General features: G+C 49.7%; 1 protein-coding gene and 1 non-coding gene across 2 annotated transcripts in view; both read left to right on the plus strand.

The window, feature by feature from the left end:
* QARS1 (glutaminyl-tRNA synthetase 1) overlaps positions 1-27,459 on the plus strand; it is a 42,908-nt gene that overhangs the window by 11,493 nt on the left and 3,956 nt on the right. Inside the window, 18 exon segments of the mRNA XM_075574465.1 lie at positions 499-574; positions 1,718-1,782; positions 1,919-1,972; positions 4,148-4,202; positions 15,044-15,115; positions 15,692-15,777; positions 16,800-16,886; positions 17,339-17,438; positions 17,903-17,981; positions 19,127-19,235; positions 20,068-20,198; positions 21,822-21,914; positions 23,036-23,173; positions 23,849-23,936; positions 24,163-24,306; positions 24,498-24,554; positions 24,556-24,603; positions 25,786-25,878. Of these exon segments, the coding sequence (XP_075430580.1) occupies positions 499-574; positions 1,718-1,782; positions 1,919-1,972; positions 4,148-4,202; positions 15,044-15,115; positions 15,692-15,777; positions 16,800-16,886; positions 17,339-17,438; positions 17,903-17,981; positions 19,127-19,235; positions 20,068-20,198; positions 21,822-21,914; positions 23,036-23,173; positions 23,849-23,936; positions 24,163-24,306; positions 24,498-24,554; positions 24,556-24,603; positions 25,786-25,878 (1,575 nt within the window).
* On the plus strand, positions 22,433-22,563 carry LOC142468653 (small nucleolar RNA SNORA14). Its single transcript, XR_012788811.1, has one exon. It is a non-coding gene; the product is annotated as a small nucleolar RNA SNORA14 (small nucleolar RNA).

Genomic DNA, 27,459 nt, shown 5'->3' on the forward strand with positions numbered 1-27,459 from the left:
GGTAAGTATCCCAGGAACAGAGGAGCGCCCCGCGAGCAGCGCCGCTCCGGAAGAAGGCTTAGTTTAAATTCTGTTTAAGAAATAAAATAGAAGAGTAGGGGGTTTGCTGCTTTAGGCCGGGTCCCCAGTGGCCGCTGCGGTGCGCGCCCCACAGCACAGTCCTATATGGGCCATGCCCCATGGGCCGTGTGGCAAAGCGTGATGACGCGTACGCCGGCATGTGACGCGATCATGTGGTCGGCGGGCAGCCATTGTAAGGGCAGCTATGCCCAGCCATGACCGCGTCCCCCCATCATGCCCCCCCCCCCCCCCCCATTGCTCCCCTGCAGACTGCCGATCGCGGCTTTTTACTGTGCACGTGTCGCCAGGCCCGCGTGCAGCAGTAAATACTGAGACCGTAGCCTTAAGTATACAAACCCTACCTTCGTTCTAAGGTCTGCGGCTGTTCCTCTGTCTCCGCTGGTTCTGTAATGTTTGTTTCTTTCTCCCTCCCTCTAGGTAGAGGCTGTGGTTCAGAAATGTAAACCCCAGCTGCTGGCAGAGCGGTACCGCTTTAACATGGGACTGCTAATGGGTAAGAGAGATTCACCCCCACCCCTGTGCCTCCGAAATAAGTGTATCATCTCATTGAGGTGGGAACCATCTGTAACATTGTGTATTGTATGTCTTTATTTATATAGCGCCATTAATGTACATAGCGCTTCACAGCAGTAATATACGGGACAATCGTATAAGCAATATATATAACACACAAAGGGAATAAGCGCTTCAGACATAAAAGTAACATTTAGGAAAAGGAGTCACTGCTCCGAAGAGCTTACTATCGAATTTATTGGTAGGAAGGACGTACACACAGTACGAGATAGTAGGAGGGCGTTCTGGTAAGTGCGTCTGCAAGGGGGCAAGGTGTATGTGTGAGGTGTAAAGTATCAGCCATGGAGCTACTCGTATGCTTCCTTAAGCAGGTGTGTTTACAGGTGGATAGAGGGTGCTAGTCGGATATTAAGGGGAAGGGCGTTCCAGAGGTGTGGGGCAGTGTTTATAGTGCTGTATATTAAGAGCGTCCAAAAGAAGGAACCTTGGAGTCTTGCTTCAGTGTCGCCCCTGTATTAGAGGAACAATTCAAGCGCTACCGGATTGAAGCCGGGCGTCTCCGGAGCTGAACCCCGTTAATTTCAGCTCCGAGGGCCCCCCGCTTCCGGGGGATAGATGCCTCCGTAATGCGGTGCTGGCATCCGCTCTGTCTGTGGTTTAAAGCTTCCTATTGGCCGCAGGATCTTCGATACTCCGCCATAATGTGAACCCCGGTAGCTGAGTGGAGTGGCTACCGGCACCCCCATACAGGGAGGTCTGTCTCCGGAAGCAGGTGGTCCGCAGAGTTGTTATTGATGGGGTTTAGCTCCGGAGACCCCCCCCCCCCCTCCCCCTGCTTCAATCCGATGTAAAAATATAACAAAAAGTTTTTGTTTGTAAAACGCGCTTGGATTGCCGCTTAGAAATCCTTCTATCCCGCAGCGGGGACTGGAGCCTCGAGCAGCTTCTCGGTCATGTGGCTGGAGAGAGTTTGGCCCCTGTTTCTATGAGATCCCAGTGGGCTATTTCCCTTGTGGTAAAGTGTCCGTGGATGTATTGGGCAGAGCAGACGCCACACTTCTTCCATTGGTAGTTGGAATCACTTGTTCACTAGTTCTATTCTGACTCCCCTGTGTGTCTGCAGGTGAAGCGAGAAACAAACTGAAGTGGGCTGATGGGAAGATCATCAAGAACGAGGTGGACATGCAGGTACGTGAACGGGGTGTATTTTTTGTGTGTATTTTTTTGGGAAACATTTTATATTGCACCTTTTTTGAGCTGCGTTTAACCTCTGATGACCTGTGTCCTTTTTTACCACTGCCAATTCTGTTTCTGTTTAAATCAGGTTTTACATTTACTCGGACCCAAGACTGAAGCGGATCTAGAAAAGAAACCCAAGGTATTTGTTTCTGTGTGTGGGGGGGGGGGGGTTTGTGTGTTTATTTGGCTGTGACTGGGGCAGTGAAGGGGTTAATTCCTATAACATTTGTCACAAGAAAGCCAACTTGTGTCCAGCTCCGGCGCGCTTCTTTTCCCCCAGACCGCAGCCAGTGCTCACGGCGACGCGGCTTCGGCGGCAGCGCCCCTGCTCTTGCGGCACATGGCATAGGATGTGCGTTCCTTACGGGGAGACGGCCAGTCTACCGCTTTACCATGCGACGCAGTGTGGACATGAGCGCTCGCTGTGGCCTGGGAGGAAATGAGCACGCTGCCGTCGCGCACTGGTTGGCGTCCGGTGACGTAACCGTTGCAGGATTTCACTGCCGGTCTGGCAGCAGAGGGGTTACAAGTTTTAAAGGATCAGCAGCACTTCTGCATGTAGCAGTAGAGATCTTGAAGGCGTAAGAGGGCTACAGTGTTGTGAATAAGTGAGGTTGTGTTGTGCGTTTGTGCCATCATAGACTGTAAAGGTGCAATCCACCCTTACTAAGCCCAATTCATTTTCTTCACAGCGTTGGAGCTGTGGGGTCTTCCAGAGCTGAACCGCACTATTTTCAGCTCTGGGGGCAACTGGATACTTCCTGGTGAAGTTACTGGTGTTACATCATGGTTCTTAAAGGGCATTTAAATGGCCGTCCAATAGGAAGCCGCAACTGATATTACTGCCGTTTCCTATTGGCCCAGTACCTGACAGCCAAATCGTTTCCCCTGATTTAAATCTGGCAACTTCACTCGGCGTTGACAATAGTGAGGTTTGGCTCGAGGGGGGGGGGGGGGGGGGAATAAATAAAAGGAACTGCTCCTTTTAATGAGGTCTCACTTTTTCATGTGACTACAATTCCATTACGCTCAAAGCACACACATCCTCACTCATTTAGGGACTTTAAAGTTGACTGCTACAGGGGTAGAGTATGCCCCCTTGTGGTACATTCTGCGACCTTGCTATTCCATCCGATGGCTGGAATAGACATTAACCATTCGGCGCTCCCATGTTGCCCTGTTACCAAGCTGCTGCAAAGCCTCGGATTGTCATTTCATTCCTTGTGTATTTGATGCTTGGCCTGCCCTTGTGTTAGTGTAAGTGTAACCCCTTTATGGGGGGGCCGGAGTCTGCCCTCCCTTAGAACACCATACATTGGTGCTTTATGACTGCTGGGCCACCTTAACATATGTAACACACTATATATCTATATACGTATGCAGCACACACTAAACAAGGCCGCTGCGCTATTGTCCATTTTATTAGTCCCGGTGTCAGATGTTGAAGCCACTTAGGCCAATGTTAATGCCAGCACTGTGTTGGAGCTCTTATCTCGCATATTGGCGCGTAGTAGCCCCAAGCACAACATAAGACCCCCTTCGGTAACACTCCTACCTGATGAAGGTCTTTTCCCTCCAGTAACCCTTCGCTGTGTGCTGCAGGTTACGCACCTAGACAGCGTTTGTAGGTATAGTTATTTAGATGCCGGGGCCGGCTTGTTGGCGGCGCCATCGCAACGAGCCCCGCGGTTACAGTGCTCTTTGTCACAACAATAAAGCTCATTGCCGGGGAAGAGCGCAAGGTCTCTCTGTCTCTTACCGGTCCGGCAGCATGTCCTTCGGCGTCCTGTTGTCATAGCGCCGCAACGTCAAATAGTATCATGTTGCCATGACATGGCGTTGCAATGACGCCGTGCCAGACCAGGTTAGAGGCCCCACGAAAGCCTCTGCGCCGAGCCCCGCAAAAGAACAAACCGGCCCTGTCGGAACCCATCAAGTTCCAGGCCTGGGCTGTTACCCAGGGACGTTCCCCTGTGGGTCCCGGTATCCGGTGGGCCTTCTACAGGTACTAGAAATAACTTGAAGGTTTCCGAAATTCTGGGTATACTCGGGACACTGGCTGGGTGTTCCATGACGATCTGTGGGCGAGTGCGGCTGCGGGAGTAGTCGGTTCTGGTATGTACCTGAGCTTGTGTGCGTATACAAGAGTGCACGCCCTGTTATACATTCCGGCCCTATAGTGGGTCCTACAATCTGTGGGCACTTGATACCCCGGTTGAACGCTGTTAATGTCTCTTATATCGGTTCTAAGTAAATTACATTTGTCTTCTGAAATCCTTCCTTATATATATTTGTGTTTTATACGGGCCCCCAGGTTACAAAGCAGAAGGCGGCAGACACAGACAAGAAGCCCGATGTGGTTGTAAACGGTACGTTTTCTTCCCACCTCCTATTTCCTCATTTGTTTTTCCCACTGGATGTTTGTTTCTTGCCCATATTGTTTGGAGTTTGTCCCCGGAGTCCTTTTCCTCCCTTGTTAGCCGTATATCTGCCATGTTTCTGAAGTATCTGCCTTTAAAAAAAGCATCCGTCTACAAAAGGGGGTGCTCCAATCCAGTCCTCAAGGCCCCCCCCCCCCCAAAAAAAAAACCAGGTTAGGTTTTCAGAATATGCCAGCCTCGGCACAGGTGGCTAAATGAGACTCTGAGCCATCTGTGCTGAAGCAGAGAGATCCTAAAAATCTAACCTGTTGGGGGAGGTTTGAGGACTGGATTTGAACCCCCCTGTTCTACAAAGCTGACAGTTTGAATGTCTCTCCTCTTACTCATCTCAAGGCTAAATAATAACATATTGTAAATACGTATGATACTTTTTGAGTGTCTGCCCTTCTAGCCATATAGGGAACTCTGCCCATCTGGAGTCAGTATCTTCCGTCCATCAGAAACACCTCAATTGGGAGTTCTTACTCAATTATACAGGAGGAGGGCAAAGAATGACACGTTGAGATAACCATTTGGGGGAGAAAACAGGCCATGCGAAAGACTACATATTCGTTCCCAATTGTGAAACTATTCAAATCTCCTCCTGCCCTCGGGTATCTTGGATAAGGGGGAGTAAGACTATTTAGAATTGCACGCTAGCGGTTGCGCTGTTCTCACACCAGATCCACGGCTGCATCTCAAGGCGTTTAAACTATAACTTGCGAGCTCTGAAAACGGAGTGTCAGAAATGTTGTGGGGGTGTGAACTCACCTAATATTTTGACCCAATAAACCAAAACCATTAGAAATCTTTGCAATATAAATAAAATCCCGTGTAAAACGTAACCCGAGACCTCGCGCTGCGGTTTTTTGGTTTGGTTACTCCAGGTGACCTGTCACCCCCCATTCCCCTTTGCCCACTGTCCCCTGTCCAAATAGTCAAAGAATATTTAAGGGTGCTTGCAGACTCACGGAAAAATCGCTCCTTTTATTGATTTGCGATTTTTTTTTTATTTGGCGTTTAAAAATCTTTTTAAAACCCCCAATCCGTACACTCGCGAATCTATAATGCGGATGCGCATATTGGGCTTTCAAGGCTTTAGTAACATGGGAACACAAAATAAGTTGAGCAGGCGAGGAAGTGACGCACGTTCGCCTGTCCCGGCGGACTGAATCTAACAAATAAATCACTTGATCGATAGAAGGGGCGATTTTTTTTTTAAATCAATGTCTTCTAAGCTCCCTTGAAGACTCCTTGATAATCGGGCAAAGCGTCCCCGTCATCCTTCGCTTCGGGATCCCGAAGACTTCTCCAGTTCTGAAATAACGAAACTCTGGAGAAGGGGACCCTGCAGTTCTGCGGGACAGCTGGAATATTGGTTATTTCTGATCGTCTTGATGTTCTCCCTGGGATCCTTGTTGCGTGTAAATATTGCCTGTGTATAGGACTTCTGCTTTCTAGGCTTCGCCTGCTTTAACCTGTCTGCTGACCTCTTCGGCAGTGAAGTGGTTAAGTGCCTCTTTCTCTCCCCCCCCCCCCCCCCCAACTTGCTGACTGCCGCCAGCCTCCCCCTGCACCTCCCCACTTGGCTGTCGGCTGTAGCACGTTTGTTTATCTAGCAATTAGAAGCCGCATTTAACAAGCTGCCCCAATTTCCAAGGGGCCTCGGTGGGCTGCGAGCGAGTCTGACTCTTTTCTCTTGAGGTTCTTAGAGGTGACATGAAGACGCTGAGCTCTGCCAGCTGGTACTTTTCCCTGCTCATAAAATGACTGCTGTATTGATTCGGGTTTTTATTTTATTTATTTTTTACCTTTCATACGAGTCGTTTTACAGACAGCCGCTGGCTTAAGGAAAATCTAAAAGTGTAAGGGAAAAAATGTTCAAGTCGGGTATTGTATGCTTAGAGAGAATACGGGCAGGTTAACTCTTTGCCTGCCATAGGGACCTGCAAGCATTGCTCTCCAGTGGGTTAAAGGGACATGTAATAAATGCTGGCTGTTAATGGAGATTATAAAGGTTCTGTAAATGTTACAATAGAGTGCGGAGTACGTGTCCTTTTTTTTTCCCGAATACGATGCGCGAGCTCGGTGGTAATGCGACTGCCTTCGATGTGGGCGACCTCGGTACGGTGCTCGGCGCGGAAGGGCTGGTTGCGCTTTGCCGGCGTAAACGCTCGGCGCCCCGAGATTAGCGACTTGGCATTCCCGTGGGACGGAGCACAGCGAGGGCCTCGAGTCTGGCAGTCGCTTAGTGTCTCGGGACCCCCCCCCCCCCCCTGTGTGTGTTCTAGGAAAGGAGATGATTGCGCTGGGGAGAGCGGGTGGGGAGGAGAAGTTTTCTATACGTCTCTGTTGGCTTTCTTGGAAGAGCTCAGCCAAACCCAGACAGTGTCGGTTCTGAGAAGCTGCAGACACGCGTCTCCGGCTAGGTCATCTTCTGCACAGTGCTACTCCCAAGGAAACCCCTCGGCAGTTTTCACCCTACTTTCTGTTTTTTCTATATTCTGCTTATATTTATATGTGCATGTGTCCCGACCGACCCTTCATTTTCTACTTCTCCCAATGGGACGCAAAGCGTTTCACAATTGCAGTATAATACGCAGCACGTAGGTTTGTTACAGACACAGCCCCTGCCCAGGTGAGCTTACACTGTTTTTGGTGCCTGAGGCACAGGGAGATAAAGTGAGTTGCCCAAGGTCACAAGGAGCTGACACCGGGAATTGAACCTTACGCAAAGGTTAAACGGGCGGTATTTTTAATGGAAATATATATATAGTTTATTTTTTCCAGATTTGCACTGACGCATATCCTCTACTGATTTGTCACTTTTAAAAAAAATTATGATTATTTGCCTGATTGCAGTGATTTGGGGGAAGTATGTGTGCATCTGCACGTGTGATTGAGTTTGACCTTTGGTAATGGAAGGGGGTCTCGTGCTCCATATGGTGAATGTCAGCGGTTCCTCCCTCTCGGTCTGGAGCTCACTGATGGGAGAATTCTTTAGGGTGCAGCCCGGGCTCTCACCTTGGAGCAGGGGGGCACCTACCTGGAAACTTTCCACCTGTGCACTTCTGCAGAACTTCTCCATGTTAATCCCTTCATTCTGAGTGAATTTCAGCCCTGGGGAGCACTGGAATAGTTTTGTTAACATCACACAGTTGCCCTTTTAAAGTCCGCTTCTGTGTAAGGGGGACCGGTGAAGGTAGTTTCTCATCTTGAGTTCCTCCTTGTGACATGTCTGGTTGCTAGCACTATAATAGACCAAGGCATTGGGTCTGACACTGATTTGTCACAATGCGTCACACTTTATTCACAAAAGGCCGCGTGCAAGGAATATAGCGGTGTGTTATGGGCTCTATGTATCAAAGGCAAAATGTGGGCACAGTTATTTTGTCGCGCCTCGCGCCGACGTATACCTGCGACAGGCAGCATATTTATCTTGGTTGTGCCATTTAAAGGAATGTCTGCGTCTGTCGGATGTATGGTATCCTGCGCCCCCCGGCCAAGCCGGTCAGGTCACTGTCCAGAGAGGTAATACTGGACACACACAAGTCCTACCTCTATTTTTTTTTTGCTTGGCCGTTTCCAAATACAAGACAGTGCTGTTCAATACCAGAGCAGTTAGTGGAGTTACGTTTGCGCTCCTTTTCTTGGTTTCCTTCGCTAATTCTTTTACGCAACTGTCAGCGCCCATAGAATGTAAGTTCCTCAGGCCAGTACAATATATATTGTGTGCGCACATATATTCCACACTGACTGTCCCTTAAACACTGACACTTCCCTCATCAGTGGCACTGACGGTGCTCCCAAGCTTAGGCCTGATTTGTTCCCTTCGATGTGTGTGTGTGTGTGTGTGTGTGTGTGTGTGTGTGTGTGTGTATGTGTGTGTGTTGACAAATCACCAAAAAATATACTCGCCACCTAGTCCCGGCCCCAATCCCGCCCTGCTTGGGCGGCCATGAGGAGCTCGCCACGGGGTCAAATCCAGTCGCCACGGGCCTGTAGGTGAATGGATTTGTCGAACAGTGTGTGTGTGTGTGTGTGTGTGTGTGTGTGTGTGTGTGTGTGTGTGTGTGTGTGTGTGTGTGTGTGTGTGTGTGTATGTGTATATATATATATATATATATATATATATATATATATATATATAATTTCAGCCTTGTTTGTAATATCTAAAATACATTTTGTATAAACGCGTGCAGGACGCCATGTTTTTATCTTGAATAGTATTGGATCTGCTATTTTTGTTCTGGGTATGTTTAAATACACGGTCTTGGCCTGTAACATAGAGGATCTCGCCCCCTTTGGGGTTATGCGTAGGGGGCGCCTCTCAATAAGTAATGACGTGTGCAAGGTGGCTCCTGTAATGCCCGGTAAGGGCTGGTCCCCGCTGGCTACTGCAACGCCCGCTGTGGCGGACGCTGCACGGACGAGAGCCCTCCCCTCAATGGCGCCGGGCCCGCTGCGAGGGGGGGCCGCAGCGCTCGGGCGAGTTGCTCCTTGAGAGCAGGACTCGCTACGGAGTGCTAAGCCACGCCCCGCCGGCGGTTCAGCCAATGAGGGCGAACCTGCCGGGTGACGTCATGGCCACGCCTCCAACACGCCCCCCTCCCCCCCGGTCTTTTGGTCTGCAGCTCCCCGAAGACCGGGGAATCTGCTTCACGCGCCGCCAGTCTCGCGGGCGCGCGTGCAGCGGAGGTACTGGGGCCTCAGCCTAAGGGTTAACCCACGGGTTCTCAACTCCAGTATTCAAGACCCCTGCAACAGGTCAGGTTTTCAGGATATCCTTCCTTCAGCACAGGTGGCTCACTTTTCCACTGAGCCATTGATTGAGCCACCTGTGCTGAGACAGGGATATCCTTAACCTGACCTGTTGGTGGCCCTTGAGGACTGGAGTTGAGAGCCTGTGGGTTAACCAGACCTGCTCGGTTTCTAGTTCTCTCAGGGGAAGCACGTACTGTTTTTAAGTTGGGCTCCAGGGCCCACGTTTGGGGGGGGGGGGGGGGCGGGTTGCTTTTTACGGTCCTCCTGCCGCCACACTCCCGTCTGCACGGTTATGTCCGGTGTGACATGAGTATATAGATCCAGAGAGCGAATTCCTGCGCCGTCTCTGAAGGATGAGAGTCGGAATGGGGACTCCGTTCTTCCAGGGGCCCTGTAATGTTCACACACACGTCCTTTGTCTCAGTAGAATTCTCTGGTTACCTAGTACAATGATACTTTCTATCCTCAAAGGAGTCGACCCATTCACTATATTACATTCCCTGCCCCCTCAGACATGGTTTAAAAAAAAAAAAATTATTAACCCCTTAAGTGCCAGGGGGCTTGCCGTACGTTGTTTTGTGTTTGCCTCAAACTGCACTGCCGGCCTTTCTGGTACAAACCGATATAGGGCAATCTGGACCAAACAGAGCTTCGCTATAAGGCGCCTTCCACCACAGCTCGGTAAATCTGGTCCATTCCTATAATGGGTCTTCCAGCCCGGAAAGGGACAAGGCCCCATTACAAGAAAGTGTCTTGTAAAGTAGAATAACTTGGTAAATTTGGCGCAAAATGCATCTCCACCGCGCCCAACTTCAGCAGTTATCCAATCGCCTTAAAGCGGCACTCTCGTCTACTCATTCATTGTATTTTTTATGACTGAATTGTGGGGCCACCCAGGGCTGTGCCATGGTATTTATTTTGTATGGCTTCTAAAATCTCAGTTGACTAATTTGTTAAAGCTCTCCTTCAGGAAATACGAAGGGGCAGCAATTCCCATGGGCCCCTCGGGCCGACAGGAAGCCAAAATGGCTGATATTGCAGCTTCCTATTAGGCGCCATCTTTGGAAATCCGGGAAGTAAACCGTCAATTAGAACCGGGTTTAAACGTGCCTGTGTTGCCGCTTTAAATGTTATTTACATACGCCCCAGCAAGCTCAGAACCCAAACCCACTGCACCATATGTGTCTCAAAAAGGAGTGCTACTGAGATTGTATCCTGATGTAATGTAACAAGACAAAAAGCCCCCGTGCCACATCCAATATGGAAAATTATATAGTTAAATACTTCTGTTTGTCTTCATAGGTGACGGTCATTTCGTTGCATTCTTTGGCCAAAGTATTTTTAAGATTACAGACCAAATCCGAGGTATTCCCCCTCTTGCAAGTCCTAACACTACTTAAACGTTGACTGAGCCTCCCGTGCTGAAGCAGGGATATCCTTAAAACCTGACCTGTTGGTGGCCCTTGAGGACTGAAGTTGGCCGTCCCTGGCATAGTGGGTCTCGGCCTAGCCAGTGAAAGGCCGGGCTGTGCGGCGTAGCTTCGTCACTACAGGCGTCTCTTGGTTTTCAGGTCTCGGGGAGCCTGGCGTCTCGCAGGCAGAACCGCTGCTCTGTGGAAAGCACAAGCCGGGGATTGTTCTCCCGCTCTCTATTTTGTAATTGTGCTATTCATGGTTGTAGTGAGGGGGGAGGGGGGGGGGGGAGGAGGTGGAAAGGAGTAAGGAAAAAATAAAGTGTGTAGGTTTGACGGGCTGTCAGGCGGGAGTTTCTGAGACGTGCGTGTTCTTGTAGGTTGATGTTAGGCTGTCAGGATAATGGCGGCTCAGCGCAGCGGGTGAAATGCTGCTTGTGAATAGACTTCTTGGGTTCCAGCCTCCAAAGAAACCCGTCCAGAGGGGGATTATGGGATAGGGTCTGCACTCAACACAGCTGAGAGGGGTCAAGACTGCTGGAACCAGAATGCATTGCTGCATAAACCCCAGAAGCTGGGGCCATGGAAAACCACGACCCGCGTGCATTGCATTGTATAGGCAAAGACTTCAGGGTTGATATTGCATTACGGCTGCAAGAGAGGGGAGGATTTTGGCCACCATAGAAAACGGGGAGCAGCATGCATTGGTTCAAAGTCTGGCTTAATGATCCAACAGAGACTCAACTGAGACCTATGCCTGGGGTTCCCAAGGCCCCCCCAACAGGTCGGGTTTTAAGAATATCTCTGCTTCAGCACATGTGGTGCAGTCGACTATTGAGCCACCTGTGCTGAAGCAGGGAAATCCTGAAAATCTGACCTGAGGGGGGCAGGGCTTGAGGACTGGAGTTGAGCACCACTGTTCTAATGCAAGGGTGTTCAACCAGTGGGGGTAGGAGGGCGTAGCGGTTGCAGAGACCCCGCGCTCTTCCCCAAGGCATTTCAATTAAATGCCGGGGGATCGTGTGAGGCCTCTGCAACTTCCCTTACCTTGTCTTCGGCGACGCGGCGTCAAATGACGCCAAAGACTAGGTAAGGAGGGGGCGCAGGGGGGAAAGTTTTTGCACCCCTGTTCTAGTGCACACCAGATTTTCACGATCTCTGTAACATTTAACCCACCGGCATTAGCTTGGGAGATGTTTTGGGCTTTAGTACGTGTTGGAAACCTGCCCCAGCGTTGGCCTCTCGGCTCTGAATCTCTGTCCTAGTGTAACTTTGGGACATTTTCACATTCAGTCCCATTGTTGTAGGAATTGTACACGATGGAGCATTTAAATCCAGGCGACTGAATCCGTATCTTAAATAGAAATATACTGGAGGATTAAGCAATGAACTGTGTGCGCGGGGGGTGAAATGGCAATGTATGTAAAGCAAAAAAATCAAATTGGGGCTGGGTTTTTATTAATCCAGGTAAGATGGCAAACGCTGCTACATGGTGATGACTGCATAGTGCATGGTGTAATTTCCAGTACTGATTGGGTTGCACTGTTTCCATAGTTAGAGCAATATTTAAGATATCAAGAATGAAATATGTGCCTGTAGGTCAGGCTCTCCTCTCGTGCAAATGCACCGGCTCAGCCAAATGTCTCGGTGATGATTAGAACTCACATGACTGGCAGCTGCTTAGAATTCAGCATTGGCGATTAGCTTCACATTCCTGGAAATTAGTAACTAGGGGGTGATGAATTAGCCCGCTCTGGCTAACTTGCACCATCTGGTGGCAGGATCTCAAACTGCACCTGTGCAAGGTGACTTAAAGTCTTAAGTGGCTGTATATTCTGTTTGTCTGACCAACGAGTTCAGTTTTCTGAGCTATGAGCTAATCCTATAAGTTTTATTATATGAAGTGTTTGTTTCTAGAAGGTGTACAGCAAATAAAAATTCCGCTTGTTGGTACATTTGCATGCCTCAGACAGGACTGCAACTCTGTCTTTCTCCATTATCGCTTGGCAAACAGTGCTTCCACTGCAGCCAGGGATTCTGGGTAATGACATGCAAATGAGCACTGTGTGTCACTCTTTGCATGTTATCCATTGTAACATGGAGCCCTATAAGCTTATGCCTGCCGTGTTAGGCTGAGTCCTCGCTGGCGCTGACTGCGCTCATGCTCGAGTGGTGACGTCACCAACTCTTCAAGCATGAGCGTTCTGCTGTCCTGCAACATTTTTTGAGCGGGGGGCGTGGCTATGAAAAGAGGGGACGTGTCATTGGATGGATTGGGGCGGCGTCTGTGTGTCTCAATTCTCTCCCTCCCCCCCCCCCTTCCAAAAATGGCAATTAAAAACATTTGTGCAAGAAAAAACCTCTCTCCGCTCGCCCCCCTTCCACCTCTCTCCTTTCACCCCCCCCTCTCCGTTCCCCCATCCCCCCCCCCCTTCCACCTCTCTCCGTCCCGTCCCCCCTTCCACCTCTCTCCACTCGGCCTATTCTGCCTCTCTTTCCCAATTGGTCAGAGCAGGGTTCTCCGCTCCAAAGTCAAACTCTCTTGTCTCGCCAAGCCCCAAGTTTGGGAGAGCGTGCGTGCTCGTGCATGAGCACCCACAGCTTGAGCATAGACGGATTACCAGTCACGCAGGTAACCGTGCCAAGCTCCAAGCGCGGTCAGCGCCAGCGGGGACCCGGCCTTACACAGCTTTTCAGCACAGCCTGGGTTAAAGAAGTGCAGAGCTAGTGAACCTACTCAGCCAGGTTTTTATTTTCCTATTCTTCTGGAGCCCAAGTGTATGTGCTCGCTGGTGAACAGGTCCCAGGTGTGCGCCAACTATGCAGGTGCGTCCTTTCAGGTTCACTTCGGCCAAAGGGCCAGCAAAAGTTTCTGCGTGTACTTTGCCCGACGCCACTCGTGCAGCCATGCTTTTGAGTGGAGACTTTGACCCGGGGATCCTCCGTCATCCGCCTCGGTCCCTGAGGGGTCTTCTGTCACTGGCCGAACCAGGATGGCCAACGCCCCTCTCGTCGCCTCTCCTCTTGGAAAGGACGACAAAGTGCCTTCGCGCTCAAAAACAAACAAGTGCATTAGTGCAAGAGGCGTGTAATAAAATGCCCCTGATCAGAAGGTATGGGAAGGTGCAAAAGCTCTTCACAAACATCTTTACACCTAGCCAAAAGGCCCGGGGGGTGATTGGTGCCGTGCATAAAAGTGGGGAACATAAAAAGTCCATGCGAATAATCCGTCCTGTGTTTCACACATACTGCGCTTCGAGGCCTCCTCCGTTCCTTGCGCTTCGAGGCCTCCTCCGTTCCTTGCGCTTCGAGGCCTCCGTTCCTTGCGCTTCGAGGCCTCCTCCGTTCCTTGCGCTTCGAGGCCTCCTCCGTTCCTTGCGCTTCGAGGCCTCCTCCGTTCCTTGCGCTTCGAGGCCTCCTCCGTTCCTTGCGCTTCGAGGCCTCCTCCGTTCCTTGCGCTTCGAGGCCTCCTCCGTTCCTTGCGCTTCGAGGCCTCCCCCGTTCCTTGCGCTTCGAGGCCTCCTCCGTTCCTTGCGCTTCGAGGCCTCCTCCGTTCCTTGCGCTTCGAGGCCTCCTCCGTTCCTTGCGCTTCGAGGCCTCCTCCGTTCCTTGCGCTTCGAGGCCTCCTCCGTTCCTTGCGCTTCGAGGCCTCCTCCGTTCCTAGCGCTTCGAGGCCTCCTCCGTTCCTTGCGCTTCGAGGCCTCCTCCGTTCCTTGCGCTTCGAGGCCTCCTCCGTTCCTTGCGCTTCGAGGCCTCCTCCGTTCCTTGCGCTTCGAGGCCTCCTCCGCTCCTTGCGCTTCGAGGCCTCCTCCGTTCCTTGCGCTTCGAGGCCTCCTTCGTTCCTTGCGCTTCGAGGCCTCCTCCGTTCCTTGCGCTTCGAGGCCTCCTCCGTTCCTTGCTCTTCGAGGCCTCCTCCGTTCCTTGCGCTTCGAGGCCTCCTCCGTTCCTTGCTCTTCGAGGCCTCCTCCGTTCCTTGCTCTTCGAGGCCTCCTCCGTTCCTTGCGCTTCGAGGCCTCCTCCGTTCCTTGCGCTTCGAGGCCTCCTCCGTTCCTTGCGCTTCGAGGCCTCCTCCGTTCCTTGCGCTTCGAGGCCTCCTCCGTTCCTTGCGCTTCGAGGCCTCCTCCGTTCCTTGCGCTTCGAGGCCTCCTCCGTTCCTTGCGCTTCGAGGCCTCCTCCGTTCCTTGCGCAAGCTGTGAGGTCTTTACTAGGACCCTAACCAGATTAACCACGCGGGAGTGCAAGGGACGTTTAAAGCTCGGGATCCATGCTCTTACTTGGCCAGGCCAGAGGACCAAGTGCGTGCCACTCCCCATTCCACCTCTGCCACCGGCAGAACCGATACTAGATTTGATCTTAGCCAGACGGCTGAGAAGCGATGGCGGCTGTTTCGACCTTCTGGGTCTCATCCGCTTGGTTGCTGGCTAAGCAACGTGAAGCTGGTACGTGGGTATAACCAGACATATTAAACAAGTTACAGTGGGTAAAAAGAAGTGACAACCCTCCACCGTACAGTGTGCAGCAAATACAAATGCCCCTTCTAGAAGATAAACCGTATGGCGAGTGGGAGATATATGCACTCTTCTCAATTTCTCTTTATTTCCGTGCGTTTTCTAGGTGACGTGAAACTGGAGTCCACATCTCTGATGGAGCAGCTGAGAGGAGAGGCCCTGAAATTCCACAAGCCCGGTACGTCTGCCTCTCATCAAGCTGTAAGATGATCAACTCTGTCCCCAGGGAGCCCACCTCTGTATAGCTATATCAAACAGGCATATCTACATCTAGGTTTACATTCCTCTCTAGATCAGGGGTGCTCAAGACCCCCAACAGGTCAGGTTTTCAGGATATCCCTACATCGGCACAGGTGGCTCAATTTGAGCCACCTGTGCTGATGCAGGGATATCCTGAAGACCTGTTAGGAGGTGTCTTAAGGATTGGAATTGAGCACCCCTGCTCTAAATCATGTTGTCATGTAATAGAAGAAAAATCAAATTGCCATGTGCTTCTAGTATTTACCAGTAATGAAGAATCCCAGGAGGTATTTTCCTTTGCATGCAAATCTAGTTTCAAAACGGCATCCATTTGTTTTAAAATACGTGGTCGTTGGTATCGGACAAGGGACATTACCAGATGGCAACCACACTCCTGAATGCTGTATCGCATTAACTGCAGCATGCAGAAAGCCGGACTGGCGGCTTCTTGGCATGGAAACTGCACAGGTGTCTGCACATGTGCAGTCAGATCATGGACTTCTTCTCCGTCCAGGTGAAAATTACAAGACGGAAGGATATGTTGTGACGCCCAGTACCATGAACCTGCTGAAGAAACACCTGGAGATCACTGGAGGACAGGTGAGAGCAGTCTCTGCAAACCTGTGTTCCCCCACTAGTGGTTCACAAGCTTCTCCTATACAAAGAAAAGACGGGAGCCCCATGCTACATCCAATTGACAAAACATATATGGTAATAAGTACAAAGTTCAAATACTTCAATAATAATAATAATTACTTGGTTATTTAGTTAAACCCTTTGGCCAAAGCGTTATAAGCCTGCATACCAAACGTCAAGGTATAACCAAAAATGCAGGTCCTACACTACACTGAACCCTTCCTTTTACCTCTGTATGAGGGGAAAGAACCATAATAGGCCCTGTTCTTGCAGGAGCCAGTGACCGAATTATAATGGTAAGGAACTGATGACAATCTTGACTACGCACAGGCCCCTCCATAGCTGAAGAGACCTATCTTCTGTCGCCGCAAAAACATTCTCTGTTATCTCTTCCTGTAGCTGTCGAACAAGGCATTGCATTTTCTGCAGTGGTCCTTTGATTTTCGGTACACGTCAGGCTTACTCGTTGGCTGTTTTGTAATAGCGTCTGTTCTTTCACCAAAGAAAGAGGCGGCCAATGGGATCAAACGCTTGAACTCATTTTGGTTGACCATAAATATTTCCGTTGAGTTATTTCTTAACGGTTGTCATTAAATGCTGATTTATTTATTTTTAAAGAATAAGGATGTCAAAATTAGTTTTATTAAAGTGCTTCACATTTTGGGGGGGGGGTATTGTCTCTAAAAACAAATATTTTCTTGGGCTGGGGGCTGCATTTTTAAGATCGGGGCTACATCTCCCAGAATTCCAAACTGCGGTGTGTTTAGTTCGGGGCTACATCTCCCAGAATTCCATGCTGCTGTGTGTTTGGATCGGGACAGAAAAATCATCAGAAGACAAATGCACAAACTTTAAGTGCCGGTCTTTGTGGGTGGAGGGGGTGCAGCCATAGTTCTGCCTGCGTGTACACTGCTTCCATGCTGGTCCCATGAGACGTCTGTGCGGCTCTTTACCAGAATAATCCCGTTTTATTGTTGTGTTTCCAGGTGAGGACCCGGTTTCCCCCCGAGCCGAACGGAATCTTGCACGTCGGTCACGCCAAAGCCATCAACTTCAACTTTGGTTATGCAAAGGTGAGGCGGCTGTAAGGGTAGCTCGTCTGTCTCCAAAAGCTGCATAGTTAACCCCTTAGATGATGATATAACCACTTTGCTGGTAGTAGAGGTGAAAAAGTAGCAGGTTCTAGTTGCTGTACTTGTCCAGAAGTAATCTTCTTCGTAGGTTGTGATACCTTTTTTTTCGTGTCCAACATGAGTTTTTCATGGATTACACCCTACTGCAGAGAACTTTCTGAACCGCCCAGGTCTCTCGGCTTTCGGATGCGTCCTAATGAAGAGGAAAAGGGAGTAGGCAGAAGAACCCCTCCCACTTCGCTCATTTACCAAATATAAGTTCTATCTAGTTAAACATTGTTATAAAGTGTCCCGTACCTGTCACTGTCATTAGTACTTTTGTCCTAGGGGGGGACAACCGCTTTAAAAACACACGGTGTTCCTCTCATTCCCACCGTGTTATTTCTCCGCAGGCGAACGAGGGAATCTGCTACCTGCGCTATGATGACACCAACCCAGAGAAAGAGGAGGAGAAGTATTTCACTGCCATCAGGGATATGGTGGAGTGGTTGGGTAAGCTTCTCTATAGCCGCCTTACACCATGTGATATTTAAAGGGCCCATGGCTCGCACGCATTAAAACGGAAGAAGCAGCTAAACGTGGAGTACGTGGCACTTTAATTGTAATTAAACATGGAAACGGAAGGCATTTGTCCCACCTGATCTGCCAATTTCCTGCTTACTCCGAATCCTGCTTCCCCTTCGGCTTTTATTCAGCGCCACGGAGAGACAGTTCAGGATCTCGGGCCTCTTCACTCGCTGGCCCCAGGACAACATGTCTTGTCCCGAGGCAGATGTGTGGGAGGGATATCACCATGGTAAAGGAGAGCAGGAGATGGGCAAAAAGAAAATGAAATCTGTCGGTTTTTTTCCTGTTTGGTGTTTACGTGAGATGGAAGAGACGCCAGTAATAAATAAAAGCGAAACGGCCTCCGAATGGCAAGGGTTTCTTTTAAACCTCAATCTTCCTCCTCGCAGGATACAAGCCCTACGCAGTGACGCATGCCTCCGACAACTTTGGCCAGCTGTACGAGTGGGCTGTGGAGCTTATTAGAAGGTGAGTATCCATCTGGTATCTCGGCTTCTGCTACAGGGATGAGTGTAAAAGTATTTATGTATGTCTATCTTTATTTGTATAGCGCCTTACATAGTTACATAGTTAGTTACATAGTTACATAGTAGATGAAGTTGAAAAAATACACACGTCCATCAAGTCCAACCTATGATAAATTTAGACGACAGATACTTTATCCTATATCTGTACTTATTGATCCAGAGGAAGCAAACACAAAACCCCAGTGAAATATCTTCTAATGATATCTCATAAGGGCAAAAATAAATTCCTTCCTGACTCCAAGGATTGGCAATCAGATAACTCCCTGGATCAACATCCTTCCCATGTTTCCTTATTTGGTATATCCCTGTATACCTTTCCTTTCTAAAAAGGACGTCCAGCCTTTTTTTGGAAGATATCTATTGTATCCGCCATCACAGTCTCCATGGGTGATGAGTTCCACATTTTACAATACACGTGATATATTATAACATGTAATGGCAACAAGCGCTTCAGACATAAAACAATAGGGAAGTTAGTACCTACCCAGAAGAGCTTACAATCTAAGTGGTAAGTGGGGAGAATTTAGAGATATGAGGGCGTTCGGGTAAGTGCGTCTGAAAGGAGCCACGGTCGGTGTACATGAGCCACGGTCAGTGTACATGAGCCACAGTCAGTGTACACGAGCCACGGTCAGTGTACATGAGCTGTGTAGTATCGGTCAGTGGAGCCACCCGTATGTTTTGTTAGAGGTGGGTTTTAAGAAAGGTGCTAAAGTGGATAGAGAGGGTGCTATTTGGATTTTGAGGGGAAGGGCATTCTAGAGGTGTGGGGTAGTAAGTGTGAGGGGTTTAAGGCGGGAGAGGGCTGAGGATACAGAAGGGTTAGACGGAAGACATCCTTGAGCAGAACGCAAGAGTCGGGATGATGTATAGCGAGACATTAGGGCTGGGATTTTACCGAACGCCCCCGGGAATCTGCAAAACTGACCCGAGATGTTGCTAAGTGAGCACATAGACCTAGTTCTAACGGTTTTAACTCCATCCCTGCCGAGGCCTGTAATGCATAGTACAAAGGGGACTGCATCTGCGACCTAACACCGCATGAATCTGCTTCCAGCGTGACCTGCCATTTGGTTTCTGTTTCAGGGGTCACGCCTACGTGTGTCACCAAAGGGTGGAAGAAATTAAAGGTCACAACCCCCCACCTTCCCCATGGAGAGACCGTCCAATTGAAGAATCCCTTCTCCTTTTTGAGGTGAGTCTTCCTTTTATAACCACTGTATATAGGAAACCGGAACCAGCGCTCTTATAGAAATTCAACCAAGGGGTGGCTCTGTTGATCGAGGATCGGTACCCCAACTGGACGGGTGCTGGTTCCTGCTTTCCGTGTTCATTCTCTAGTCATGACCCAGTTGAGTGCGGCTTATTTTCCAAACAATGGGGGGAAAAGAGAAACGCGCAGGGTGGCGTTATCGTTTACTAGACAAACATAAGATTGCTAAAACAGTAATGCGCTTACAGGAAAATAATTCTTTAACGGCATCACCCAAAACTCAAGACTTCGGCAGCGATGATCAGAGTCTCTCTGCTTGGCGTCTATCTGTCTGTAGTCCGTGCATCTGGGAAAGTTGTTCAAATCCTCCAGGTGGGGAAAGATGGTCGTCGGTCTCCTGTCCACACTCTGCGTCCCTTATATATGGCGAGACATCCCGTAATCGCCACTCACGGGCAGGCCGCTCTCAATTCTCACTCATGGGGAAGGTGATCAGTCTCGCGAGATCAAAGGGCCCATCCAGGACCACGCTGTGCAAGTTGGCGTCTGCTCCGTAGCTATTAACTCCATTCTGGAGAGTGTCTCGGGTACTGGTTGACTCTAGGATGAAGGAATGGAAGTCCCACAATGCCCTGCGCGTTTCATGGAATCCATCCACTTCAACGCCATGTAAGGGAGTGATTCTGCCTTCAATGCCTCAAAATGAGTAGGAATCCTCCTGCGCGTATTGGGACCGTAATGAATTGCTCGGTATGCTTATGCCCTGTTGCCCTGCAGCTCTAAGCCGGTTCTCGCCCCCTCCTGTGTCTTCCAGGGAATGAAAAAAGGGAAGTTTGCAGAAGGAGAAGCCACGCTGAGAATGAAGCTGGTTATGGAAGACGGAAAGATGGATCCTGTGGCGTACCGCATCAAATACACCCCCCACCACCGCACCGGCGACACGTGGTATGGGCCCTGCTACTGGCGTCTTCAGCAGCACAGCGCTAACCTGTTGGCTTGTTTCTAGGCAGAAGCTACAGAAATGTTCCACAAGCCAACACAGCAGGGGCGGCCAACTCCAGTCCTCAAGGGCCACCAACAGGCCAGGTATTGGGGATTTCCCTGCTTCAGCACAGGTGGCTCAGTCAATGATTGAGCAACCTGTGCTGAGCAGGGCTATCCTTAACCTGACCTGTTGGTGGACCTTGATCACAGGACTTGGCCACCCCGGCCATATACGGTTCGAAAATTTGAGCGGTGATTGTAGATGACATTGCAGAAAAGGCCACATTTTGTTACAGGAGTGTTCGTTCACCTTAACCCCCTCACTGCCGCAGCTAATATACGAACTGTTCAGCAATTGAAATGAATGTTTTCAGGCAGTTATCTTACTCTGTACATGGGACCTGGGTCTGCTTCTATGGAGATGGTGCGGCTCGGTGAGCTGAGGCTCGGAGTCTGGTAACAATGACACCGAGTTTGGACCTTGCTTCACTATACTGTAATTGTGAAGCGCTCTGCGTCCCATTGTGAGGGAAGCGCTATATGAAATAGTTATCAACGGGCGACCTTTTTTCACCATATATTGCACCATTGTGTATATGAGGAAAACCTCTTGTTTTGTTATATAATCCAAAGATTTCTACATCGTCCAAATAAAAAGGGGGTTTTCATCTGAAAACGGCCCAAACGGGCGCTTTGGAGTATGTAGAATGTATCCTTTAGTGTCCTAATTGTCTTGGAAACCCTTTTTTTGAGTTATACCGGTCAGCTCATTTCCTTCGGCATCCCTGAAACCCCTCGGCCGTCTCTTCCATAGATGCCGAGACAAGAAGGGAGGCCAGAGAAAGCCGTGAGACTTCCAAAGTGCAGAGACCGTGTGTGCTGCGCTATTTCACACCTCACACAGGCTCACCTGTGCCTCTTGGTTTAATGGTAACAGCTCAGGGAAGTGGCTGTTCCTTGGTATATTAATGTGCCTGGTTATTGTCTGTTTCTCCCACTGCATATCTGATCATAACGAGCATATTGACAATGATTTAATAATGTTAGACGCAATCCAAGCCATTGATTTTATTTGCAAAGTTTTATGGGGTTTTTTCTTATTGTAGAGGATTGAAGCCAGGGGTCTCTTGAGTTGAACCCCATTAATTTCAGCACTGGTTCCAGAGAGGCTACCCTTTAAAGGGGGTGCCGGTATCCCTCTACGTTTTAACGCTCCCGCGTCACGCGGGCCAATAGCAAGCCGCACTAATGATGTCACGGCTTCCTATTGGCCCGCAGGACTTGGGAACTTTGAAAAGCGGCTATTACGTGATCCCTGCTAGCGGAGCGGCTACCGGCACCTACTACGGAGGTAAGTATCTCCAGAAGCAAGGGGTCCCTGCAGCTGAAATGTGCAGGGTTCAGCTCCGGAGACCCCCTGCTTGAATAAAATGGGGGGAGGGAAATCGCCGCCTTGGATTGCCGCTTTAATGTTTAATACAATATTTGGTGCTTGTAATTAGAACCAATGTGAATTCAGGAGCCTCCTACCGATTAGCCTGTGTTGTTTACCCTTCTTACCCGGGCTTCCTTTACTGTTTGCAGGTGTATTTACCCGACCTACGACTACACTCACTGTCTCTGTGATTCTATTGAGCACATCACACACTCTCTCTGCACCAAGGAGTTCCAGGCCAGGTAAGAACAATGTGTCCGTTCCGTCACACAGGTTTAGTATGCAGGGGAGATCCACGAGAGGGAAGCATATTTCAGAGAGAGAGGGGAGTGCAAGAACATGGTCATGCAATGAAGCTGAACGGTGGCTATGGGGAAGTGCGAGGAAGTACTACTCTGCGGGAAGAGGATTGGATCTGCCTATGTTGGAAAGCGGTAGTGACTAATGCAGGAAGGGAATTAAAGCATGCTTGGGGTAGACATCGGGCTAAATCCTACATCTGAAGGAGAGCCAGGGTCTGAGGCTTTGCAGCAGATGGGAAACTAGGGAGACAAGGTGGGCCAAGTAGTTCTGAACTGCCGTCAAGTTTTGTTTCTGTCTCAGCCAAGACGGTCAATAAAGGGTTAAACATCAGGCCTGCGTTAGGAGTCGGTAAGCCCGGCTTTATTCACCGCTGTGCTGGCACTTACTCCCCTTTCCCCTGCGTGCCACAAGGAGGCATCGGAATTCCCAGAGGCCTTCTTAATGTAAGTGTAGTTATTTGCATCCCTGAAACCCCCCGGCGTTCTCATCTGTAGATGTCGGGACAAGAAGGGATGCCAGAGAAAAGCAGTGAGACTTCCAAAGTGCGGGGACTGTTCCGCCCCACGCTATTTCACCTCTCGCACATTCCCATGTGTTACAGCAGGGGTGCTCAAGGCCCCACCCAACAGGTCAGGTTTTCAGGATATCCCAGCTTCAGCACAGGTGGCTCAGTCTTCGACTGAGCATCTGAGCGAGCCACCTGTGCTGAAGCTGGAATATCCTGAAAACCTGACCTGTTGAGGGTGGCATCTTGGGGACTGGACTTGAACACCCCTATGTTACAGGATCAACTGTGGGACTGTAACTTTCCTTGATTTATCAGTGTGCTTATAGCGTAATGAAGTCTGCATACAGACATTAGAAAGCAGTCAATTGTTACAAACATCACAACACAATATATAAAAAGGAAGGCGAAATCTGTGCCCTGATGCGCTTACATAGTAAGCGGGAAGTTGGGAGAGTTAAAGACACAGTTGACGTTTGTGCTGATGTTCCTGGTGCTTTTGTTGCTGTCCCCACACAGTATAAGAGTGTAGAGACCGTGTGCGCTTTTCTGCAGGCGGTCGTCTTATTTCTGGCTCTGTAACGCCCTGGAGGTTTACTGCCCCGTGCAGTGGGAGTATGGCCGGCTGAACCTGCATTACACGGTGGTGTCCAAGAGGAAGATCATCAAGCTGGTGGAAACGGAGGTGGTCAGGTATGCAGTGGTCACTCAACTTCCCTGTGCTGCATCGTTTCTGCAAGACTTGACCTTCTCTGAATGTACTTAACGAAAGCTGTCCAGTCTGGCTGCAGAGATGAGAAGGGTTGGCGAAGAAGAGAGACTGGTCCATATTTACGAAGCGGTGATGAGCTGTAGTGTTCCTTACAGACCTTGTTAAAGGGGAAATACAAGCACCAATTATTCTTTTGTTTTTATTTTTACACGGGATTGAAGCAGGGGAGTCTCCGGAGCTAAACCCCATTAATTTCGGCTCCGGCGATACTTGCGTCCGTAGGGTTTCCGGTAGCTGCTCTGGCTCATTACAAGGGTTCATGTAATGGCCGCTTTGCACAGCTCCCGCATTCTGTGGTCCCATGGAAAGCCGTGCCATCGTCCGGTGCAGCTTCCTATTGGCCCATGTGACGCAGGAGCGTTAAAAAGCAGCGATACCGGCACCCCCTGCGGAGGGAAGGATCTCTGGAAGCAGGGGGTCAAATAAATAAATGTAACCACATACGCACTTGGATTGCCTCTTTAAGGCGCACTATTGCTTAGTACCACTTGGTAAATACGATGGGGACTGCACTCTGTCACCTCATGCAGCTTGGAGGACATGTGCACAGTGACACTTGTCATCACTGTACCCTTTTTTGGCTGCTTCTAATTCAGGGACTGGGACGACCCGCGCCTCTTCACACTGACGGCTCTGAGACGGCGAGGATTTCCCCCCGAAGCCATTAACAACTTCTGCGCAAGGGTACGAATAAAACTGCGCGTGGTCACCCCCCACCCCCCCCCCCCCCCCCCCCCCCGCCGTGACTGTATGTTGATTTGCATCCATGAAACCTGTCGGCAGTGTGACTTCTATAGCTGCAGAGACTGTAACTGGGCCCGTTTACCTCTCGCACAGATTGCCGCGGTTCCTCATGGTAAATGGGAGTTCTTGTTTTGGTTCTAAGTGTCGGTGCTGTACCCGTGTGTAGGTTGGGGTGACGGTCGCCCAGACTACAATGGAGCCCCACTTGTTGGAATCCTGTGTGAGAGAGGTGCTGAATGAGACCGCCCCCCGGGTGATGGCCGTGCTGGAACCTCTGAAAGTCACAGTCACCAATTTCCCTGCGGAGAAGGTGAGTATCCAGTTGTGCCTCCTTTGCCCATTCCATACTGGGCTGCTGACCCTGTGAGACCCAGATTTCCCATCCATCGAAGCCTCCCTAATAATCGGGCGTGTGGTCTGTGTGTCGGACTGCGTTTCCCGCTACTGCACCATACCTGTATACAATGTAGTCACCATCCGTTTGTTGTCTCGCCCCCCCAGGCAGTTGAAGTCTCTGTTCCTAATTTCCCAGCCGATGAGTCTAAGGGATTCCACAACCGTTCCTTTCTCCTCGACCTTTTACATCGAACAGACGGACTTCAGAGAGGTAAAGCACCCGACTGTATCCTCCAGCTTGGGACTAGCGCTTGTAATAACCTATCACTACAATATCATTTTACCTATAGATTACCAGAGCAGGTGCACATATTATCCACACATGCCAGCACGGGGAAGGTGTTATCCCAACTCCTGGAGCCATCAAAACAATTGGACAGCGTCACCATCTGTGTTTTTAACACCACTGGGTACTCTGGAGTTTGGTTACCAGCCAATGTAGAGGCCAGTCACACCTGCTGATAGCCATGAGTGCTTCTTGGCTTGTATCTAACCTAATCAGTGGTGTTTAATTGTGAGGTTGGTAAAGGGCAGAAGCACTGCCAGATCAAGAGGAGGAATAAGCGGAGGGGGAAATACTGGGAGTAAATGCTTGCTTCCTGCGGAATCCGATGGCTCTGTAAAGGTGGTTGTTGGAGCGATTTTAACACATTGGACACCGTGTAATGGTCATGGTTGCATTAAAGGAGCAATCCTCGCAAGATCACCTCCGTATTCCTTTACAGGATTAGAACTAGGGGTCCTCCGTATTAATTACGCTGAACGTATTATTATTTTCCGTTCCTGGGACACCCCAGGTTTCCAAGATGCTTCCTTGGTGAAGTTACCGGTGTTACTTCCTGGTTTTTAAAGGGGATTTAAATGGCCGTCCACTAGGAAACCCAGAGGAGTCCTACCGATTGCAGTAGGTTTTGTATTCTGCTACTGGGTGCACGTCCTTCCAAAACGTCTGGGGAAGTGGAAGCAGACACGGGTGAGGCCCTCCAATGGTCTGGTGCAAATGAGGAGAAGATCTATTTGGAACAGTTCAATGTTTCAGTCCGTTTTGGACCTTTTTTCTTTCTTGAAAAAGGTCCAAATACGGGCCATCCAATAGGATGCCGACAACCGATGATGCAGTTTGAGATTTGGCTGCCATTTTGTTTCTGCTGAGGAAGCTGTAAACCTGGTAACTTCACCAGTAAGTATCTTTGGAACCGGGGGGGGGGGGGGGGGGGAAATAATGGTGTTTGGCTCAGGGGGAACCTCGGGTCCCACACTGGGGGAGGGGAGGGGGGTTGGAAAAAGGCTTTATAACAGAGTAGGAGGAAGTGCTACTTTAATTCCACAGCGGCACAGGTGGGTGATGAGCCCCGTTTGACCTGCGCAAGGTGTCTCCTTTCTCTTCCCGTAGGTGATGGAGAAGGGATATAAGCGTCTGACCCCAGATCAGCCTGTAGGTCTCAGACATGCCGGCTATGTCATCTCTGTGCAGAATGTAGTGAAGGTGAGTGTGTGTGTGTGTGTGTGCGTGCGCGTGTGTGTGCGTGCGCGCGCGGGAAACACTGCTGCTTAACACGGGTATAGCTGGAGACTGGGTTACACCTGCCAAAGGAAGACATACCGAGCGATGTAGGACTCAGCGGGGGAAATAGGTCACTGGTCACTGTCCATGCAGGACCACGCGTGTCTGAATAACAGGAGAGGAACCGTGATCTGTTTAACACTCTGCCAGAGTAACACATGCGCACCACAGCCTATTTCAGAGAGCGAGAGGCGCGCTAGAACGCGGGGTCATACTCTGGGTGGGAGGCTCCGGGGTAATGTGAGGACGTACGTCACGGAAACGCTCGTGGATTTGTGGAACAGCCTCCCAACCGCGATAGTAAGGGAATTTAAAAAAATGCTTGGGATCGACATAAGGCTAAATACAAAAAGAGAAGGCCAAGGAGGAAAGCGGGACAGGTTTTACAGCGGCTAGGAAAAAGGGGCGACAAGGTGAGCCAGGCGACTCTTACCTGCCGTCAGTGTCACATTACGTCGCGTGCATATCTGCCAGGTTGCACTTTGGATGAACATGGTAGGTCATGTTTATCAGACTGATCTAACGATCATATCGGGTTTTTGTGCTGGTAACTTAGCTCCTGTAGTGCCTTATTGCTCTGAAGCTGCCTATGCCACTTCAAAAAGCGCACAGAACAGCGTGGTCGCAGCAATGAATATTCTACCTGTAGGTCTGTTGGTGAGTTTGCCCCAATAAAGAAGTCCTGTTTGGGACTAAAGTTGGGTTGGAGAGTGTTTGCTGAATAAAATAACTGGGTAGACTTGTTGGTGGAGGATTTAATTGGAACACTTTTATTATCCGAGAAGCGTCAGTTGTGGAGGCGAGTATTTCCGGATTTAATGAGCATCAGTAATGTCCAGACTAAAAATCTGCTGCCTGCATCCCTGAAACCCCCCGTCGGTCTCTCTCCCGTAGCTGTCGGGACAAGAAGGGATGCGAGAGTAAAGCAGTGAGACTTCCAAAGCACAGGGGCACTGTCCCTATGCCATTTCACCTCTCACACAGACAGTTATACGGCTATAGATTATCATAAGAATATTGGCGTCTCCGTAGAATTTTTACGTGAAGTTACATTTACTCATTTATACTGGTGGGTGGTTAAAAAAAAAAAAAAAAAATTATTATTACATAGTTTTAACTCCTTGCTGCAAGCAAATTGTGTATTCCACAAAAGCGGCTTTCTGAGCCCATATTGAACAAATTAAATGGGGAGTCTCCGTTGCGCTGCTCTGAGGTTTCCCCTGGCCGCTCCCTGCGTGTAATGTGACATTGCGGTCACACATCGCGCCAAACTGCTGGATTTGCTCTACGGATCAGGCCCGATTTTCTCGTATTGCAGAGCAGCAGCTGGACCCGGTTTCCCCGGTACCCGCAGCATTTTGCCATTTTAAGAAAACATTTGAGATTGTAAGATGGGAAACCTTAATGTATTTTATGATATCTGGCTAATGCACTGAGCAGCAGAGCTGTCTGATGCGGGCACATTACACTGTATTGCAATGTAGTAGTTACATAGTTACATAG

Source organism: Ascaphus truei, chromosome 17, assembly GCF_040206685.1.
Source record: "Ascaphus truei isolate aAscTru1 chromosome 17, aAscTru1.hap1, whole genome shotgun sequence".
Lineage (NCBI taxonomy): Eukaryota > Metazoa > Chordata > Amphibia > Anura > Ascaphidae > Ascaphus > Ascaphus truei.